The sequence below is a fragment of the Macrotis lagotis genome, chromosome 1 (genome assembly GCF_037893015.1).
Source record: "Macrotis lagotis isolate mMagLag1 chromosome 1, bilby.v1.9.chrom.fasta, whole genome shotgun sequence".
Classification (NCBI taxonomy): domain Eukaryota; kingdom Metazoa; phylum Chordata; class Mammalia; order Peramelemorphia; family Peramelidae; genus Macrotis; species Macrotis lagotis.
Genome location: NC_133658.1, coordinates 443,336,078 through 443,351,486, shown reverse-complemented (window position 1 = coordinate 443,351,486; position 15,409 = coordinate 443,336,078). Strand labels below are relative to the sequence as shown.

At 33.6% G+C, this 15,409-nt stretch overlaps 1 protein-coding gene across 9 annotated transcripts in view; it reads left to right on the top strand.

Moving 5' to 3' along the window:
* Positions 1–15,003, top strand: part of BAZ1A (bromodomain adjacent to zinc finger domain 1A) — a 128,337-nt gene extending 113,334 nt beyond the window's left edge. For 6 of the 9 annotated variants that reach the window (XM_074213357.1, XM_074213363.1, XM_074213361.1 and 3 more), the window contains 8 exons: positions 643–791; positions 3,150–3,245; positions 6,897–7,144; positions 7,230–7,453; positions 8,635–9,113; positions 13,305–13,447; positions 14,099–14,186; positions 14,695–15,003. In XM_074213357.1, coding sequence (XP_074069458.1) covers positions 643–791; positions 3,150–3,245; positions 6,897–7,144; positions 7,230–7,453; positions 8,635–9,113; positions 13,305–13,447; positions 14,099–14,186; positions 14,695–14,888 — 1,621 coding nt within the window. In that variant the 3' untranslated portion in view covers positions 14,889–15,003. The remainder of the gene's footprint in view (positions 1–642; positions 792–3,149; positions 3,246–6,896; positions 7,145–7,229; positions 7,454–8,634; positions 9,114–13,304; positions 13,448–14,098; positions 14,187–14,694) is intronic. The other 3 variants (XM_074213362.1, XM_074213360.1, XM_074213364.1) reach the window with 1 other exon arrangement.
* The last annotated feature ends 406 nt before the right edge of the window (positions 15,004–15,409 follow it).

Genomic DNA, 15,409 nt, shown 5'->3' with positions numbered 1-15,409 from the left:
TGTTTGAGCTTTAATTATCCAAAGCCTCTGTGACACTTTACATTTCAATCTAATACTTTTCTTCAAGATGTTGTGATTAAATAAGGAAAGCATCCAAGTTTAAATAGAAAATATATTGATTTGCAGTCTCAGTAGACCTGGGTTTCAGTCACAACTTTGCCATTCAAACTTGTGTGACTCCTTTCTAGAAAGTCACTTCTCTTTGGGAGAACTGGATTGAATGATCTGTTCAATTTCTTAAAACTCCTAGATCCTAGTCTTAAATCTGTAAGGAAAAATAAAAATATTCCATGTATGAAATTGAATATTTTCTGTCTTTTAGTGATAAAGTCAAAATTATTACCAAAATAATTTGATCAAATTTTTGATCAGATTGCAGAACATTTGGATGTTTTCATATTGTCACAAAAATCTTGTTCTTGACAAGTATTAACGAAACCATGAGAATCGTGCTGTACTATAGAAAAATGAACAAGAAGACTCAGTCTTACTGTTCTTTTACTCAGATTTGCAAATATTCTTATAAATTTTTTCCTAAGAATATTTTAAGTTAGAAAATTTAGTTATTATATATATTGTATCTTAAAACTTTACCTACTACTTTTTAAATACACATGAAATATTTTATTGTTTAAATTCTAGACTGCTTGGAACCAAAACTGAAGTCCCAAATACTGTTTCAGCCAATACTAACACACCACAGTCAGTCAGTAAAGTGGTTCATTACCTGGCAATTGCACTACTTCAAATAGAGCAAGGCATTGAACGACGATTTCTCAAGGCACCACTTGGTAATATCTGTTTTTTGTTATCTTTTTAAATCTTATTAGTACATTTTAATTTAATGCTGAAAATAACCTTTTCCCTGTGTTAAATGAATGAAAAAAATGAGAAGCCAAATTATTCATTTTGTCTCCTCGAGCTATTTATAAAAATCTAAGCTGAAATAAATTCCACGTAATATGTAACTTCTTTTGTTTGATGAGAAAAGGTGTTTCAAGAGTTTCTATATTGGTAATGGTATTTTCAAATGTTAATTTTGCCATTAATGAAGTTGACATCTCAAATTTTTAGGAATTAGATTAATAATACTTTCTAGTAACAGAATCTGGTTAATAGATTTCTAGGATCTCTAGATTTTTGAATTCTATTGCAGTACCAATTTATTTTTTCCTTGCTTGTAGAATTGCTAATTACTAATTCCACTTACCCTGATTTGAGGTTTTTACTAATCTCTTCCTGTCCCCAATCACTTTTAATAAGTTTTGAATAAAGGTAATAGCCAGCCTAAAGATGACTATGTTCAAACAACAAAAATGGAAAAACTTTGTTCACACCTTGAGTAAGGGGCAGCTAGGTGGCATAGTTGGGGCAGCTAGGTGGCGTAGTGGATAGAGCACTGGCCCTGGAGTCAGGAGTACCTGATTTCAAGTTTGGCCTCAGACACTTAATAATTACCTAGCTATGTGACCTTGGGCAAGCCACTTAACCCCATTGCCTTGCAAAAACTTTAAAAAAAAAAAAAGAAAGAAAACCTTGAGTAATTGATATCACTTTATGGGTAAGCCAATCCATAATATAAACACTTTTATTATATTTGTCTTTTTGTTCTCATTCAGAATTTTTTGGAGAACAACTAGTTGATATCCGGAATTAGTTGAATTCTCATATGAAAGTGTAGAAAGGATTAGAGGTAAAGAAATGTATTTCTGTCAACCCAAGTTCCAAATACCTTTTCTTTTAGAAATGATCTTAAAAACAGTGGTTTACTATGGTTGAAATGATTGCATTAGTATTATGTTTAGCACTTGAATTTTATCAAGAATGAATGAATAAAAACTTCAGGTACTTTTATTTAATTGTTAGTAGAGTGTATATGGTCAAGAACCTAATTTATTGCATAATTTCTATGGGGAAATAGTTCTGTATTTTAAAAAAAGTGACCAGATTTCATGTACTTTTTCATATCTGAAAAACGATGTTTACTTTTCTTCAAAAAAAAAATACGTAAAGTATCTGTTAGGGGAGAAAGAAAATTCTTATTTTTAAAAGTTTTTAAAGTTTGAATAGATATTACACCCGGGGCAGCTAGGTGGCGTAATGGCTACTGCACCAGCCCTGGAGTCAGGAGTGCCTGAGTTCAAATATGGCATCAGACACTTAATAATTACCTAGTTGAATGGCTTTTGGGCAAGCCACTTAACCCCATTATGTTGTAAAAACCTAAAAAAAAAAAAAAAGATGTTACACCCAGATGACCCTTAGTTTAAAAAATTTCCTCAAACTCATCTTTTTGAATCCCAAGATTTCTTTTTTAATGTGTTTTTGGTTTTGTTGTTGTTGTTTTAGTATTTTGCAAGGCAGTGGGGTTAAATGGTTTGCCCGAGGCTGCATAGCTAGGTAGTTATTGACTGTCTGAGGGTGAATTTGAACTCAGGTACTCCTGACTCCAGGGCCTGTGCTCTATCCACTGTGCCACCTAGCCACCCCCTATTTAATGTGTTTGAACAGAAAATTCAGTTTTTTAGTATCATTGATCTATTTGCTTCCATAGACCTGGATTCTTTAAGGAGAGATTCCTTACAGATATCATGTATATATATAAATCATCAAATCTCAATTCTGCCCTTGTTCTGAATGATAGGACATTTCACTGCCTCTCTGTGGGCCCCTCCCTTGCCATATCACCCCAATGTGTATTGTTTCCTCCATTAGAATATAAACTCCTTAAAGGTAAATATTGACTTTACTTTTGTATTTGTATTTTCAGCATTTAACACAGTGTTTGGCATATTATAACTGTTTAATATATGCATTTTCATTTGTTTTTCAGTGGAATATATTCCAATTTGTACAAATTATAATATTTAGTCACATTTTTCACTAATAAGAATTTACAAGTCTAAGGTATCAGGATCATCTTCTATTTGACTATTTAAAAACAGTTTTAAATGCAGTATATTTTAGTGTTTAGATACCCCTCACTCAAAAATATATATTGTGTCTGCATTCTCATTTGAATATTCAGTTCAAAAATGTGAATTCAGCTTTTATTAATTGTTTGACTTTAAAATATTTTAGTACTTATGCTTACAATTAAGTGAGATACAGAAAAGATGTTTGGATTAACTTTATCAATTTAAAATTAGGTAATGCAGAAATTAACAAAAGAGATCAAAAGGGAGATAGAAAAAAAAAGGAGGACAAGAAAAAGAGAGAGGACGATCAGTCTAGTGAGAAAGATGGTAAATGATTTATCTTTTTACTTTAAAATAATTTCTAATACCTAAAGCTAATATTATTTATCACTAATTTTCACTAATCTTATGGTTAATATTCTGATATTTTAACTTCATCTTAATAGCTATACTTAACATTATAGAAAGGTGAAAGCTTTTCACCTGTCTTTGGTTTAAAAATATTCACATGTCAGAAGTAAGTGGGTTTTTTTTTTGTTTGTTTTGTTGTTGTTTTGTTTTGCTTGTATGGACCCTTCCTCTATATGGAGATTCTGGAAGGAACTTAGCACTGGCAGAAGGGATATTTTGATAAAGTCCTAAGATGACTTGTGTGGGCAAAAGTGAGTCTTTCCAGACCCAAGGAATTAACATTTTAATAGGGTTAGGCAGCACATATAGAGACATAGGACAAGGGTTAGTTTGCCTGTGATGTCACCAGCGCCTAGTAAAGAATAGTAAGCATCCATCAATATACCTTTTCTAGAGATAATGGTATCTCTAAAAATCTCTCTAGATATTTCTCCAAAAAGAAATTGAGGAGAATGAGGCTAATATAACAGATGCACAATCCCAGTATAGTCTATGGAGATCCTCTTTTTAGGGTTAGCATACAGCAGCAACAGTATAAGTAAATGGATAAGATGAAGATTCTTGTTTCTATAGAGTTGAGTTGAATGCCTTATCTAGTACTCTGCTTTGCATATAGTTCCTGGATGTATGTTGAATGATGAAATGAATTGAAGATAGTCTTTGTCTTTGATGAGTCTTTAAGTCTATTTAGAGAAAACAATAACATCTCAAGTTAAATTAATCATTTATTATATGCTTACTGCATGCCAAAGACTGCTAAGGTTTGAGAATTCAAATAAAATCAGAAATATAGTCCTTGCCCCTAAGAGGTACCTTGAAAGGCATGGTAGAGAAAGTCTAAAGAGCCAGGAGTGAAGCCTGAAGAGAAGTAAAGACATGACTGACTTGTGCATACTCCTTAGAATGGAGGTTCTGGGAGCATCACGGCAGTTAGAGGAAAGGATCATAAGGAAGGGGCCATATGGGTAGAGCATACTTCCAGTCAGGAATGGAGTGAACTTCGAAGTGAGGAGGATTCTTTGGTGTAATAGGAAAAGTCTAGAGGGAATGAAAACTTTTGTAGTATTCTGCTACTCATCTTGAAGAGATGATCAGTAATGAAAACAAACTAGTCATGGAATTATAAAAGAAGCATCTAGTTGCATAGCAGAAGAAACTAGGAGCTAGGTTGGTGATAAAGGTTAAATTTGGTGACCCAGGTCATCTGATTCTAAATCCATTACTCTTTTCCACTGTACTATATGAAGGTATTAAAGTGAATTTGGAATTTTGAAAGAAGGAAAGAAAAGTCAGAACAAGAATTTGAGAGAAGAGTATCTAATCCAGGAAGGGCTTCTTAATTTCTTAAAGTCTAGCTTGTTCTTGTCCACTCCAGTCTATTTTAAATGTCCTACTTAATTAGATAGAGGCATACACTAAGAGATGGAAGACAATTTTGAGGTCCTCTAGTCATTTTACAATCAAGGAAACCAGCATAAAGATTAGATGATTTGTCCAGGGTCACGTAGGTAAGTGATGGTCAGAACTGAACCTAATTGCGCTTATCTCCAAATCCATTGTAATTTCCATTAAAGTTATACCTGAATAAATAATTTTCTTAATATTTGTATGTTTAATTTTTTGTGGTGATTAAGTTTATAGTAGAAAAAATGAAATACGGGGAACGATTTGTTAAACCATTTAAGTGGAGTAAACAGTATTTCATGTGGGGAAGATGGTGAAGAGACTCTGTACTAGATTGGTATTAGAAGGGTTTGTATTGTAATTGTTGTTATTTAGTTATATCATTCATTTCCAACTTTTCCTGATCCATTTAGGGTTTCCTTGGCAAAGATACTGGAGTGGTTTGCCATTTTCTTCTCCAGCTCATTTTACATGTGAGAAACTGAGGCAAACAGATTTAAGTGACTTACCCATGCTCACTCAGCTAAGAAAGATGAGTCTTCCTGCCTCCAGGCTTACTCAGCACTCTAGTGCACCACCTAACTGCCCTTTTATTGTATTAATGGTATCCAGAATAATTAAAAAAAAACAGATTATGTTTAATTGAATTTCGATAATGGGGAGGTGTAGGCATAAGTTGTAAGAATAAAAGGTGGAGGCGAGGGAGAAAGGAATAGAGGAAGAAAGATCTTATATGTGATTGGTACTCATTAAAGAAGGGTCAGAATTCATTATAGTGCTTTTAGGAGCTAAGGCTGTTAAGTTGCAAGCAAAAAAAATTGGCCTGATGTACACCAAAGCATAGTAACAAAATTTTGAAGGCCAAAAATTTGGGAATAATTAAACAGGTTGTGTTTTAGGAACATAATGAAATATTACCATGCTTTACAAAATAAGAAGTAAAATGAATATGAGGGATGAGGCTTAATATGAACTTGATGCAAAGTAAAAAAAAATAGAAAAATGGAAATGGAAAGAAAACAAAGAAATTAAAACTGAATGCTTTAAAATTGTAATGAACAAATTTGGACCACAAATTACGGTTGAGAAGATATTTCCACTTTCCACTCTACAGAGGGACGTGAGAGACTGCATATAATGTCAGATTTTTTTTTTCATTTTATCAGGGCTGTCTCTGGAATGAGATGGGACTGTCAATGAACAGTTTTTAACTTTTAAAGGGGAGCCTGTTGAGCATATTTTGATTTTTATGATTTTATTTTTCATTTAGTAACCCTAAATCCTTTAGTAATCCTAGTGGTTTTAATAGAGAATATGTAAAGTAAAAATAGGAAAGATAGGTTCTTGCCCAGGGATAGAATGTTAGCTAATAAGATTTAGCTTACAGAACTGAAGAATGTGGAACCATGAATATAGAATTTGTTTGGAAAGAAGGGACAAAGTAGTAGCAGGAGTCATACCTTCGAGGTGTCCAATTAGCTCAGGCAGACTCTCTGTTTTAGATTATTAATAGTTTTTCTTTAAGCATTATGCTTAAAAAAATAAATTATATGGCTACAGCAAATTAAATACAGTTAAGTAAACAAATATACAACTATAATTGTAAGGACAATAAATAAAGTTATACCATGTGTAATTAAGATGACTGAGCTTGACCTTAGGGAAAGTTTAAGAAATTATAATCTCTCCTATCATTGGAGATTTGACATTATAGATTTAGAATATACTCTCCAGTTCAGTCAATGCATTAGCTTTGCTGAGTCACTCTTTTAAAAATCTTTCTCAACAAGGGAAGGTTCACGGGGGAAGAAAGAATATTTGACTTAATAGCACTTGGTGAGGGACAAATAATAAAATACTACTTCTGTTAAGAAATAGAAAATATTAAATTTAGAAGAATGTCTATTAGATCACATTTTATCTATAGTTCCATCTCTATGATATATTTATTATTGAAAATTTGAGCATGTTATTTCTTTATTGGATCAAACCCAGGGTGGCATAGTAGGTAAGACTGTTGAACTTGTCTTTAGGAAGATCTAGGTTCAAACCCTGTGTTAACCAGTATTTAACCATATTTCATGAAGAATTGCAATAAACAGGAGAACAATTCTAACAGACAAATTGGAATTTTGATGGTCCTTTTTATTATTTTTCATTAAGATGCCAGTGACAGTGGACGTTCTTACAAAACAGTCCTGGACCGTTGGAGAGAGTCTCTTCTTTCTTCTGCTAGTCTGTCCCAAGTTTTTCTTCATCTTTCTACCTTGGATCGTAGTGTCATCTGGTCCAAGTCTATACTAAATGCTCGTTGTAAGATATGTCGAAAGAAGGGTGATGCTGAAAGTATGGTGCTTTGTGATGGCTGTGATCGAGGTCATCATACTTACTGTGTTCGGCCAAAGCTTAAGGTATTTTATTTATCTATATTTGTTATTCAGTTAATGTTAACAGTGAAGAGACAGATTTAAGTAGACATTTTGTGTAATTTTTCAGACTGTACCTGAAGGAGACTGGTTCTGTCCAGAGTGTCGACCAAAGCAACGTTCTAGACGACTTTCCTCTAGACAGAGACCCTCTGAAGAAAGCGAAGAAGAGAATGCAGAGCAGATGGAGAATGAAGAAGAAACAGATTATGATGAAATAGGACAGAGTGAGGAAGAGGAGTATGAGGTGGAGCAGGATGAAGATGATGATTCTCGAGAAGAAGAAGAAGTGAGGTGAGTTCTAATTTGAGAAATAGAGCTTGGCATTCTTAGATTCATTTTATTTATTTACTAAATAGATATGAAAGAATTATTGGGATAGTAATATATATATATATATATATATATATATATATATATATATATAGTTTATTTTTATTAACCTTGTAATAATAGCATTTTTGAACGTAGTACATAATCCAGTAGCTTCACCTATAAATATATTTCTGAAAGACTCTTCATATTTGTTTTTTTGCTTTGGCATTGAAGTAATACACAATTCATTCTTAGTAGAATTAGGGGACTTCTCTGGTTTAATTATTGAGGGTAGAAAACTGCATTGGCAGAGATACCAGAGTACCCTGCAGCATTGGAAATTTTGTTTTCATTCTTTATCCCAACACTTCAAGGATAGTTAGTTGAAATGACAGAAATATGACAGTGAATGAACAAATGTATGAAAAAGCAGTTATTAAGCATTGATTCTAGTCCTTTGTTACCAGAGAAGATCAAAGTGACATCACTGTATTTGAGATAATTCCAGTGTGTCCCACTGTGGCTGATCAAACCAATATGAGCTTGGATTGCTCTATCACAGATCAAGCACAAATAGTCCATGTGAACCTAGGGTGGGTACTCTAAAATCGAGATTATGTGGAGAAATAAATATATTTAGATGAAATCAAATTCCCAACAGTTTTATGTAGGTAAAATTAGGATAAAATTAACAGCAGTGATAAAGATATAAAACAAAAACATGTATAGAAGTGACAAGAAGCATCTTCACATGGTTAGTTGTAGGGGTTATAGGTAATCTGATGTTTGCATAGGAATCTCTGGGTTTTATTTTGTTTTTAAATAATAGTTGGGAGCTATTGGATTCTTTAGATTCTTGTATCACCTAAGACATGGTCTTGCAAGGTGAGAGGAAAGAGTATTTAGAAGAGAGGGAAAGATTTTCTATATATAAATAAAGTCACCAAGGAAGCAATGCTGCACAGGTTTGTCATACTACATTTGGATTAATATAGTTGTAGAAAATAACAAATAAATGTGGGTTTTATTATACTTGTAATACTTTAGTCTAGAAATCTTATTGATGATATAGTTCTTATTCAGAGTAATGAAATGCTTGATTGAAGCATGGTTTGTAAAAGCATTAGTTTGTGCTATAATTGTTACGTTTATATTTCTAGCCCACCCAGACGAGGAAGACCACAGCTTAGATTCCCAATAAAAACAAGAGGCAGACTTGGTACTTCTTTTTCAATTCGAGGTGGTCAGCGACAGGAATGTGGAAGATATACTTCACGGAGTCAGAGTATACCCAAACCAACTGGATCTTCATCTAAAACTGCTGGTAGAAATCTAAGAAAGATAAAATCTGCCCCTTCCACAGGAACTAAGTCTTCTTTAAGACTTACCAGCCGTTCTACTCGTCAGAGTCATGGTTCTTTACAAGCTGATGTATTTGTGGAACTAATTAATCCTCGCAGAAGACGTAGAGGTAGGAAGACTGCTAAAAATACACCAGAGAATAGTCCTTCCAACTTCCCTAACTTCAGAGTCATTGCCACAAAGTCAAATGAAGAAGCACGACTTCTGCATTCTACACCTAAACTTTCTGTTCAGGATAGAGAACCTAAGAGAAGAGGCAGGAAGAGACAATCCACAGGTATGAGCATGTTATTATTTAACTTTGAGACAATTCCTACTTAATTTACTCCACAATCTTTCTCACCCCTGACAACCTACAAATATTGTTTTCATAACGGTTGCCAATGACCTTTTTCTTAATAACCTTATTTTTAAATTCTTTTCAGCCTTTACTTTGATAGCTAATCTTTCTTTTCTTTCTCTTCTCTTCGTTCATGTGATATTATCTTGATTTTTTTTCCAAGTCTGACAATTCCTTTACTCTATTTTTTTCTCTCCCTTAAATGTAGCTATTCATTAAAAGTTCTGTCCTAGGGGCGGCTAGGTGGTGCAGTGGATAGAGCGCTAGCCCTAGAGTCAGGAGTACCTGAGTTCAGATATGGCCTCAGACACTTTATTACCTAGCTGTGTGGCCTTGGGCAAGCCACTTAACCCCATTGCCTTGTAAAAACTAAAAAAGAAAAAAAAGTTCTGTCCTTAACTTTCATCTGGCTTTTTTTTTGGGGGGGGTGCTATTGCCATCAGCTGTCTCAGCTGTGCTGGGCATTTTAAGTTCATTTGAAAGTAGAAATTCCTTCACCCCTCCCTTTTTTTTTTCTCCTCACTTTACTATTTATTATTCATTATCACTCTTGAATTTTCTCATTCTCCTTTAGTCTCCCACCCAATCCCCCAGTACAGTTCAATTAATAGTTAGCATTTATGTAGTGCTCTAAGGTTTACACAGTACCTTGCAAATACTGAAGCATTTTATCTTCACAGCAATCCTGAAAGGTAGGTGCTATTGTTATCCCATTTTTAGATAAGGAAACTGAGGTAGACTGAGGTTAAGTGATTTGCTCATGGTCATACAGCTAATACTCTATGTTGTGCCATCTAGCTCCAATTCCCATATATAGCTTCTTTCTCTTCTTTCTTTCCTATTTTCTACAAGCTTAGCTCAAGCCCTCATATCTTTTTTAAATAATAAGGAAAAATTGTCATCTGTTCAAAAATTGCCCACTGAATTATTTCCAAGCTCCAGAAACTAGCTTTTAAAAGAGTGGTTTCACCACAATTTTTTTTTTAGGTTTTTGCAAGGCAAATGGAGTTAAGTGGCTTGCCCAAGGCCACTCAGCTAGATAGTTATTAAGTGTCTGAGACCGGATTTGAACCCAGGTACTCCTGACTCCAGAGCCGGTGCTTTATCCACTGTGCCACCTAGCCACCCCGCCACCCCCTTTTTTTTAGGTGGTTTTTTTTCATAGATTTTCTTTGACCTAATTGTGCCTTTGCTTATAGTATTACCTCTAACTGAAGGATCTTATTTCTATCTCTGTCAAGATCCTATCAATTCTACAATTCTACAAAGCTTTTTCAGATTCTACCTTAATTTTTTTTAATTTATTTAAGGTAATGTGGTTAAGTGACTTGCCCAAGGTCATACAGCTAGGCAATTATTAAGTGTCTGAGGCAGGATCTGAACTTGAGGGATGGCTAGGTGGCACAGTGGATAGAGCACTGATCCTGGAGTCAGGAATACCTGAGTTCAAATCTAGCCTCAGATACTTAATACCTAGCTGTGTGGCTTTGGGCAAGCCACTTAACCCTATTTGCCTTACAAAAACCCCAACAAAAAAAAACTTATGCCTTAAAAATTTTATTGAGGAGAGAGGAGTAAGAAGAGATGTTATGGGGGCAGCTTGATGACACAGTGAATAGAACACTGGCCCTGGAGTCAGGAGAACCTGATTTCAAATCCGGCCTCAGACATTTAATAATCACCTAGCTTTGTGGCCTTGGGCAAGTCATGTTACCCAATTGCCTTGCAAAACCCAAAAAATAGCATTTATGTCCATTAGCAGAAATAGCATGATAGAGGGGAAAAATAGGAAATTCACTTTTAATAATTTTTTCCCCCTGGGACAAAGGGGTTAAGTGACTTATACAAGATTACTCAACTAAGTAAGTGTCATGTGTCTGGGATCCATTTCAAACACAGATCCTTCCTGAGTCCAGGACAAATGTTCTATCCACTGGGACAGCTAACTGCAACTGCCCCCTATTATGTTGTGAAGAGAAATTCAAAATGCAAAAGATGACCTCAGAGTAATAGTTATCATTTTTGGCTTTGATAAAGACCTTTACATTTACTTCATTTGATGAAATGGTGTTCATCCTTTATTCTCGAAGAGGACTATGACATCGGAGAGGCGATGCATGTGAATTGTATTTGAGTGAGGGAGTCCTGTGCTATGTTACCTGACTCACTTTCTCCTCCAGAGCCATCTGGGTCAAATGAACAAATAATAGTCAGGATCACTGGAGATGGCCCTGGATGCGAAGCAATCCAGGATTAAGTGACTTGGCCAGGTTTACACAACTAGTAAGTAGCAAATATCTGAGGTCAAATTCGAACTTCCCCTCCTCCTGACTCCAAAGATAGTGTTTGATCCACTTCAACTAACCATTGCCTTAAATAAATAAAAAATTTTTGAAAAGAGAGATAAAACCTGAAGTCAGATTTCCTTAGTTCTCAGAACTACTTCTCTAGTCATATTACTATATTTGGAAATTTTGGAAGGGGAGGGTAGAGGAAATTTGGAAGAATTTTTTAAAGTTTTATATAAGATAGTGCTTTGAGTTATGTCTTCAAGAAAGAGCAAGAAAGAGGCAGAAATGAGGACAAAATACATGCTAAATGGGAGAAAGCCAATGTAAAGAAATCTTCATATTATGAGGAAAAGAAAAAAGCCAGTTTCATTGGATTGTAAAATGAAAGAAGGGAAATAATATAATAAGAAAGTATCATTACCTTTACTGTGGGTAATTAAACCTAGAATATACTGAATGCTAAATACTGATCAAGAGGCAGAATTGGCTAAAGAACCATCGAGATCTGGATATGAGAACTTTGTCAAAAAGAAGCATGTGATTGTGGGTTAGATGGTCCTCTAACTTTTCATCTTATTTTAATTTATGTCAAAAGTTACTTCATTCAGTTTTTATGTCTTAAATCATGTTTTTGATTTACCTGTTTACATGAAAAGCAATAATGAAAAACTAGCAAAGACAATGCGTTATTAATCTCAATTGTTTTGTTTCTGCATCACTCAGAAAATAAAGAAGGATCTTTAAAGTTTTTTGGCATATCAGTATTATTTTAAATCTGTATCCATTAAAAATTACATAGTAGCTGAATGGATGATTAAAAATAGTAAGTTCTTAGGAATAATTATTTAAAATTTATTGGGGATACATTTTGGAAATTAACAATCATTCTCCAGTATACATACACAAAAAGAGAACTATTTAGAAAAAGTGTTCTATTCATTTTTCTCCTAACCACTTCATTGTTTGGTGTTAATGCTTTTATAATAAGGGACCCCCTTTCCAGTAAGAATTTCTTTTCCTTATGTGGCTTTAATCTAAAGCCAACAAATATCAAGTAAGCATTTACCATGTGTGAGGAACTGTACTAGACACTGGAGATACAAAGACCAACATGAAGGAACCCTTCTTTCCTTGAACTTTTATTCTACTAGCAAATAATATGTAAGCAGTGATGTCCTCTCCTGGGGTAATGGAAATGTTTAAATAAGTTTGTACTGTGTGTGTGTGTGTGTGTGTGTGTGTGTGTGTGTGTGTTGCCTAGCTGTGTGACCTTAGGTAATTCACTTAAATCCATTGCCTTAAATAAAATTTTTTAAAAAGAGATAAGATCTGAAGTCAGATTTCCCTACTTCTCTAGTCATATTACTATATTTGGAAATTTTGAAAAGGGAGGGTAGAGGAAATTTGGAAGAATTTTTAAAAGTTTTATATATAAGATGCAAATCCCTACAGGCTTCCCTGAATTCCCATCCCTCCTGGTTTGTAATAGAACATTAGTGTTCCTGTGACATACACATACCACAGTTTGCTAAGCCATTTCCCAATTGAAGGACATTTATTTGATTTCCAATTCTTTGCTACAACAAACAGAGCTGCTATGAATATTTTTGTACAAGTGATGTCTTTAAAGACTTTTTCATCGACTCTTCAGGGTGTAGTGATATTGCTGGATCAAAGAGTATGCACATTTTTGTTGTTCTTTGGGCATAATTCCAAATTGCTCTTCAGAAAGGTTGGATGAGTTCATGGCTCCACCAATAGTGTAATAGTGTCCCAGATTTCCCCCAACCCTTCCAACAAAAGACAGATTTTTTTTTTTTTTTGCTCTATTTTTCAGACTCATCTCCTAAGACATTGAACCGAAGGAGTTCAGGCAGACAGGGTGGAGTTCATGAATTGTCTGCTTTTGAACAACTTGTTGTAGAGCTAGTACGACATGATGATAGTTGGCCTTTCTTGAAACTGGTTTCCAAGATCCAGGTAAGCAAGGGTGAATAAACATTGATGACTATATGGTATAATACATATCCGCTGTCACTTTTTTGAATACCATGACAATTTTCATGACAACTAAGTTGTCTGAAAGAATTCTTTTTTATTATTTAAAACAGTTGCTAAATTTTTCAATATTAGGAGTGTTGTAGCAATATATATGTAGGGAAAATATATAGTTGGGAGATGAAATGAGTAATTTACCCTTCTCCTTATTTAATCAGCTTAAAATGATGATAATGATCTAGAATAGTGATATCAGCAGTGAATTGAGAAAGTAAGCTCAACAGGATACCTTTCTGTTGACAGCTCTGGGGTTTCAGGAGAGTTATTTTGAAGGTCTCAGATAGTTTACATTGAAGAAACTTAGACTTTTTTAAAACTGTTTTTATTTTGCACAATTTGTGCAAGACCATATTTATCCATTTAATGTTTAAATTTTGTTTGGAGCCACACCTTAATTTGTTTTATGCTTTTAATGTTAAGGTAATTAATATTTAGCATTTGAGAAGCATAGTAGTTGGTTTCTCTTTTTTTTTTGAGCCTTTAATAATATCCATTTGTATTATTAGTAGCTTAGTGAATTTTATTAACGGTATTTTCTTTATTGAATGATATATTTAACTGCTTATTTTACAGGTACCAGATTACTATGACATCATCAAAAAACCTATTGCCTTAAATATAATCCGTGAAAAAGTAAACAAATGTGAATATAAACTAGCTTGTGAGTAGTTTACATTTATTTCTCAAAAGTTTTTTAAAAAATTGTGTTTAGGACTAATTTAATTCATATCAAATATACTAAGTAATATGCTAAGAAAGATAGAGAAATTTTGAAGTAGTAGAGTGTTAATTCATCATTCTTAAAAACTTAGATGAAGATGAATTATTTTTGATTGTGTGGATACTACTTTTCCTATTAATTTTAATGTAAAGAGTTCCATTCCCAATGTGATTTTTAAGATTATTGTAGTGAAAAAAAATGTTAGACTTGGAGTCAGAAGATTTGATTTTTAAATTCTGACTCTTGCACTCATTCAGTATGAGTAAGTTTTTTAATCTTAATGAAACTGTTTCCTTATCATTTACTTGGGGATAAGGATATTTGCACTTATTAATTTGTGATGAATGAAGAATAAAACACTTTAATAAGCCTTTTAAAATGTAAATCATCAGAATGTACCTTTTTTTGGCATATAATACTTACATATTAACTCCTCTTTTGTTCCTAGCTGAGTTTATTGAAGATGTTGAATTAATGTTTTCCAACTGCTTTGAGTACAACCCTCGTAATACAAGCGAAGCAAAAGCTGGAACTAGACTTCAAGCATTTTTCCACATTCAAGCTCAAAAGCTTGGACTACATGTTACACCTGGTAATGTGGATTATAACATCCCTCCAGTTGCAAAAAAGTCAAGAATATAACTTTGTCCTTCTGAAGGAATTATTCAGAGAAAAATCTATTGTTATTCATGAAAATGGAATATTAAATCATGCTACAAAGCAGTCATATTATAAAGCGATAACAACTGCTTAACCACTTTTAAGTGTGACTGACCTGCACTATGTTCTCAAATTTTAATATTAAGCACTCAGGAGAATGTAGGAAAGATTTCCTTTGCTACAATTTTGTTTGTGTCTGTTTGATAGATGTATTGGATACAGTACTTGTTTACAGAGGTTTTTACATATTTTAAAATATCATTCATGTGTACAGTATCTTGCAAAAATAATTCTTTTCTACATCTTTGACTTGTTTTTCATCTTTTTATTTTTTTCTAGGCTCTGTGATACTGTGGGGTTTTATTAATGTCAATGAAATCTACTTTAGCACAGTTTAGAAATTGTAAATGACTAAGAATTGTTCTATGAGCACATTCTTTGAACACTACACATGAATGAGTACAATTTTTTTTGCATATCATTGAAAGTGCTGTACCAGTGCT